Raw genomic sequence first — 6,306 nt, forward strand, 5'->3', positions numbered from 1 at the left:
CTTTTTCAAATTAGAATACTCATTCTATAAGTCACATACTAGAACCATTTCAAGAGTTTGGGTTGTGGTTTTTTTTCCCTTTTCCAACCTGCCACTGTTCCTTTTTTAAGCAACCGCTTGTTTCTACAGCCATGCAAACGCTGCCTGAACCAGCCTGCTTTCACAATGCCTTGGACTAGATGTGCCAGTGTTGAATGCTCCAGGTTTCAATCTCAAGCTGGGACTGAAGTTGGGAAGACCAATGGCTCTGCTGTCAAACAGAAGTGACAGTCCTCACTTTGGCAGACAAAGCTTGCTTGAACCTTCTCTTCAGATCCTGCATGTTGGGTGATTTTGGCCGTGGAATAAGAGACGTTCTCCTCCTCTCAGGGGTGCTGGTTGTTTGCTGCTTACTGACTTCTTTACAGAGGAGATGGAAGGCATTGAAGACATCATTATAGTTTTCACTGACTGATACTTCATAGAAAGTACAGCCCAGCATGTTGGCCAGCTGAAGTCCATGCTGAGGTTCCACCTCTTTGATATGCAAGAGATCAGCTTTGTTTGCAATGATGACAACAGGGACTGTGTTTCCTGGATGCAGCTGTCGAACATGATGGTAAAGGTGACTGAGTAGTTCATAGCTCTTATAGTCTGTGATGGAGAAGACAATCACCAGGGCATCTGCCCAGCGAATGCATCTGTTCAACTGCTCATTACAATCCAGACTATGTTCATGGACCTGAAAAATGAATGGTCTCAAATTAGATGGCTGAAATCATAAAAGATTAAAGGAACCTGTCTTTAAGAGTCTGTAAAGCCTAACAGCATTTTATAGTTTCAGACACAGATATTTGCATTTCACATTGTAAGTACAAACTTAATCTGCACATGGTGAATAAATGCATATGTTGATTCAGCTGCAAAAAGCTGGAATTTAACACTGGAGTTTGGTATACTCAACTGGAAAATTGACCTGAGTAGTTCTGCATGCAGAGGAAGACTTTGTAGTTCCACAGAATGGGAAATTAACTGGCTAGACAGTAAGTCTGGGGAAGCGAAGATATGAGCTGGAAGCATTTAGACCTGGATTGTTGCCCAGTTCAAAAAGGCAACAGTCCAGCATTACTCAGGCCTATATGTTCAAAACTTTAACTTGTGACACACTAATGAGCACAACCACAATATAGCAGACTTTGCTTTCCATCATACACATTTATAAAGCCTGTTGGGTAGCAGCCATGACATTTTTTCCTACTTGTACCTTATTTGCAGAAAATTGTTTTCAGTTTTGTGTCTAATGTTCCTAACATACAAGAAAAAGATCCTTCAGTAATTCAGCCACTCAGAAGTAATGGACCTGCAATGTACAAATGATTCATCAAAACAGCTATTTGCTTACTTTTACTACCAGCACACTACAGGCACACAATGTATCTGGCTTGACTGGTTGAAACCAAGTCACCACCTCACCCACACAGAACACCAAATTCTGAAATGGACAGCAAAATATTTTCTAGAAAGACCGTGACAAGATGCCACACACAGAGGGACACAAGCACACACAGATTTAGAGCTGCTTTGGCAAATTGCATGGCTGCATCCAGCTCACCTGGACTCCTGGAGTGTCTTGCACTTGAATAGCCAACATCTCTCCATCTATCTGGATGTGCCTGCTGTAGAGATTACCTGACAAGAACACCAACACGTTCATAAGTACAGCCACCACTCTACACACAAATGTTGCTTTTGCTGCCCATTAGTTGTGTATGAAAAGTTCTATCACTGCTTATGAAGCAAGGAGCCAGTGTTACAGACTTTTTATGTGTAACAACCCATAAATCTATGACATTATTAGAAGCCTGGGATTTCATCTTGCATTGACTAATTTTGAAGCTTGGCATTTAATAATGTGCAACTTGGAACTTAACTGCGTCTTAAAGACTGTCTCAGCTTAGATGTTAAAGTGTGGAAAATAACCAGCTTTTATTACAGAAAAGCAGTTTACTTATTTAGCATTTCCACACTTCCGTGAAGCTCTCTGTCAGCTGGCCTGTAAGATCTGTTGGGTTTTAATTTGTCTGGTTTTTTTCAGGCCACTTCCTCAGCAAAATTCTGTATATTTTATATTCACATCAGTTAGAGTTCCCACTGGACTACACTCAAGGAAGTACCACACATCTCCTCTTCATTTTCCCTGTTAAGGTGGCACTGCCTAGATCATTTAGATGCTGGCATTCAGTTTGCAAAGAATAATGCAATATTAGGTTTACAGAATGTTTTCTTGTTTTAGCTAAGAGACTTCTTCAAAGAGGGACATTTTCACCATATAAAGTAAACTTCACTAGAGACCAGAGCTGCAGCACAACACAGCACCAGCAAAGCTCTCATCAGAAACTGCACAGTGGCTGGGACGGGTATGCACCTTTCCGAAGGCTGCCAGAGCTGCACAGGGAACAAGTTTTCAGCGAGGTGTCAACCCTGTAACACTTCGGTGGCTTTGGTTGGTAAAAGCACCTGGTGGATGCCCCATAGCCCCGGGTTCAAGCGCTGCCTCTTGCCCGCGGGCACTGGCTCACGCGGGGTTTCCACACTTCTCTCCAGGACTCGCCCGCCCCGCTCTCCAGCCGCGCACCCCCGGGTGGCTCCAGGAGCCCCGCTCTCCCCTCCCCACCGCTCTCCCCCGGGGGTACCCACCCCCCAACCCGGCCGCGGATCGCCCGATCTCCGCGCCCGACGAGAACAAAGCCGCCCCGCCGCTCGCCTACCTGCGTTCCTCTCGTAGTCACCGATGAACCGCCGGGTGAGGAACCGCACCACCAGCGCTGCGGGCAGGTACAGACAGCAACCGTTAGCCGCGCTCCGCCGCCCCGCGCCGCCCCGCGCCGACCCCACGGCCGCCCCCCTCACCTGTCTTGCCCACGCCGCTGCCCCCCACCACCGCGATCTTGACGAGGCGGGGCCGGGCGGCGGCAGCGGCGGGACAGGCGTCCCCGCCGGGCGCGCACTCGGCGATGGTGCACATGCTCTGCGTCAGGCGCATCGCCGCTCCGCCGCCCGCCCGCACCCACGGCCGCCGCGGCCGCTCCCCCGCCGCTTTTCTCGCCCCCGCCTCCGCCCCAAGCCCCGCCCCCGCTCCCGGAGACCACTCAGCGCTCTCGGCCGCCGCCACGCCCCGCCCCAAGACCCGCCCCGTCGGGCAATGCCGAATGGCTACGCGGGGCTCTGGGGGGCGGCGGGGGCGAGCGGCCGAGTGAAGGGCGGCGGGACCCGGGTGGAGGGAGGTGAAGGCTGTCGGAAATGAGGCGTTTCTAGGCATGAAGAGAAGCCTAGAAATAGGCACATGTGCGTGTGACCTCCACACTCTTCCACTGTCAAACACCTCCAGCGCTTAACGGCGACCGACCGAGCGTTTCCGAAGATCTGGGCGCTGGGGTCACCTCCCAAAGTCCCTCCGGGCTCACCCAAACGGACGCAGCAGCATAACGGCTCAGCTGTCTGTCTGGTGTTCACCCTGCCGGGGATACACCACTCCTGCTTCCACGCAGGGCGAGGTGCCGGTCCCACATCTCCGTCTACTGCCAAAAAGCCTTTTCCCTTCCCCTTCCCTTCCCCTTCTCCATCCTTTTTCCCTTCCCTTCCTTTTCCCCTTCCCCTTCCCCTGCCCTTCTCCTGCCCTTCCCTCGACCGACTTCGAAAAACCACACTGGGATCAGAACTGCAGCAACTGCGAAGGAAAGAATTGAAACTAAAGAATGAGGCTAGGAGAGGGTCTGTGCTCTCTCAGCTCAGCTATAACACACAGAAATTTAAAAAAAACAAACAAACAAACGAGTAAAGCATGGGTATGACAACGATTGAAGAAACAACAGAAGATAATGGCAAGGGAGGAGAAATATAAATGAGATGTGCATGGGAAACGGAGGACTGCACCAGCCTGAGAGCCGGGAGTGATCTATATAAAGCACTTGAAATCCTTGCCGGCGTGAGCAAGGAGCCAGAGCAGCAAAATGGAGGAATAAAACCTTCCCACATGTCAAACAAAGCTTGCTAGGACAGAGTTAACAGAGCAGGATAAAATCAGTCTCCTGTATTCAGGAACAACAGACCTCATAGTAAAGGCCACTGGGTAACACCGATTGCTAGTTACACAGACGGAGTAGATCCAAAGTGTTTGGCTCAAAATCTCAGCAGGGAAAGTGCTAAAAGAGAGTCAGGGGTAGGATCGGGAGCCTTATGGTGACATTAGCCAAAGATGGTCACCATTGCAGCAAACACATGTTTGTGCAGAGCTTTCTATAAGCTGTAAAACTATGTTTGCATATGAAAAAACATATCTGGAATATAATGAAGCACAGTGCTGTTCCCACAGTAGCTGCTGCTTTCCCAGATAGGAAGGTGAGAGCAGATGCTGTGAGTGATGCCTGGGGCTGAGCAGCGCTGGGTATAGCAGAGGAGCAGCTCTCTTTGCCAGCCACCAGACCAATGAGAGGTCATGGTGGTTTAACTTTGTAAACCGTGAGTATATTGCAAGGCTAGTAAGGGCAGAGGGGAAAAAATGTTTGATGGTTGCAGTTTAAAATAAATAGATGGGTAAAACTCAGATTTATAAAAAGGCATTCTTAGTCAAAAGAGGAGAGAGTAAGAGACCTAATTAGAAAAGAATCAAGGCTGAAGGACTCAAGGACTTGAATATAAAGGAAATACTGGAGTTCTTTATGCCAGAGCAGCAGAAATGATCTGGACATTTTATCTTAAGAAAAGAGGAAGGGTTTCAACAGAAGATTTCCTAGAAGTTTGGTAACTAAGGTCACCAGAAACAGAAAATCTACAGGTAAGAGTGAGGAAGATCGCTCTCCTAAGAAAGTTTTGTCTTCAAGATGAGGGCAGCCAGAAGCAGTTACTTCAACCAGGGAAAAAAGAAACAGGGCTAACACACACTGAGAAAGGCATACAGACTGAAGCAAGTCTGGCAATATTTCCAAAACCAACAAGCATTTTACCTTCATTTTTAATAAAGATGATTATGTGAAAGATGGGAGCAGAAGGAAAATGAGTAACAGGAAGAAAGGCACAGGTAATTACTTCAGTGGGGAAAAACAAATGATCTTGTCCAGAGTGAAGACAGGCCAAGTGTGTGAAGATGAGAGTGAAATGAGGAAGAAGTTTTACTGTAGTGCTCAAATCGTTCTGGAATACTTGCATTAAAGAAAGGGAGAAAAACCACCCACAATAATTTGGATAAATTTTGAAGAGTAATTAAAGATATGTCAATAAATGCGATAAAATGAAGGATGGAATTACATGAAATGTTGCTTAAGTATATGTTTCCCTGATATAACTCTGTTTCTCTTTTCATTAAAGAAAGGAAAAGTGGTAGATGCAATATTTGAGGTCAATAATACCTGATCCTGTCCAGACAAGAAACCGCCACTCAAGCCAAAGAATGTGAGGATCAGGAGACAAGGACAGAGGGGTCTTTTCTATGGAAAGTGTTAGGCAGAAGGAAAGCTGCTCTGTGGGATTCATCAAGGCTCCTGTCGTCCTTCATATTTACATTATAATGGTGTAATTGAGAACATGAACATTATAATGAAATATGCTGTTGGCAGAGCTGGGAGACATCCCCAGTTTGAACAAGGGTGGGAACAGTATATTGGAGAACCTACATGCCTCTTAGAACTAGATTGATGAAAATATTATTAAATTTGATAGTACTAATGACATGCAGAGATTAATTGCAAAAATTTCTTCCATTGACTATGAGATCAGAACTTGGAAAAGAAAGACTAGTTAATCACGAGATGAGTAGGAGCTATGTAAAAACGGAAACATAAACCCAGTTATGTCAGATGAGTAATTTCAGAAAAGATCTGCAGTACGATGTGTGATTCTTTCAGCCAGTCAAGAGTAAATCAAAGTGGAATAAGTATGGACAAAAACCATTATGAAGATCAGAGACTGGACAGCCCATTTCAGAGGAGGATAAAACGAACTTGGTATATTCAGTTTGGCAAAACCAAGAAACTGATGCTTGGGAAATGGGGGAGCCAGAAAAGTTAAAACTAAAAGCCAATGTGAACGTGAGAACAAGTGGGTATAAGCTGAACTCTGCAGCCCGAGAAGCAAAACACTGGAACAGCCCTCTGATAAGAGTGACAGGAGCAAAATCAAGACTGATTTCTTTTAAATGGAGCTGGAGGACTTTATAGAAGGGATTACACCATGTGGTTGACTGCAGTGGGAGTGAGATTGGATGACCAAGAGATCCCTTCTAGAGGCCTACAGAGAATTTCTAATACCATTGCATAAAAAAACGTTTAGGCT

General features: G+C 46.5%; 1 protein-coding gene across 1 annotated transcript; it reads right to left on the minus strand.

Moving 5' to 3' along the window:
• Positions 1 to 253: 253 nt before the first annotated feature.
• On the minus strand, positions 254 to 3,022 carry RASL11B (RAS like family 11 member B; the record flags this gene model as incomplete). The annotated part of the gene is made up of 4 exons (XM_080344388.1): positions 254 to 721; positions 1,592 to 1,668; positions 2,748 to 2,804; positions 2,890 to 3,022. 4 exons carry the CDS (start codon positions 3,020 to 3,022, stop codon positions 254 to 256), a joined length of 735 nt encoding a protein of 244 aa, XP_080200514.1.
• Positions 3,023 to 6,306: the final 3,284 nt, after the last annotated feature.

The sequence above is a fragment of the Nesoenas mayeri genome, assembly GCF_963082525.1.
Source record: "Nesoenas mayeri genome assembly, chromosome: 4".
Taxonomy (NCBI): domain Eukaryota; kingdom Metazoa; phylum Chordata; class Aves; order Columbiformes; family Columbidae; genus Nesoenas; species Nesoenas mayeri.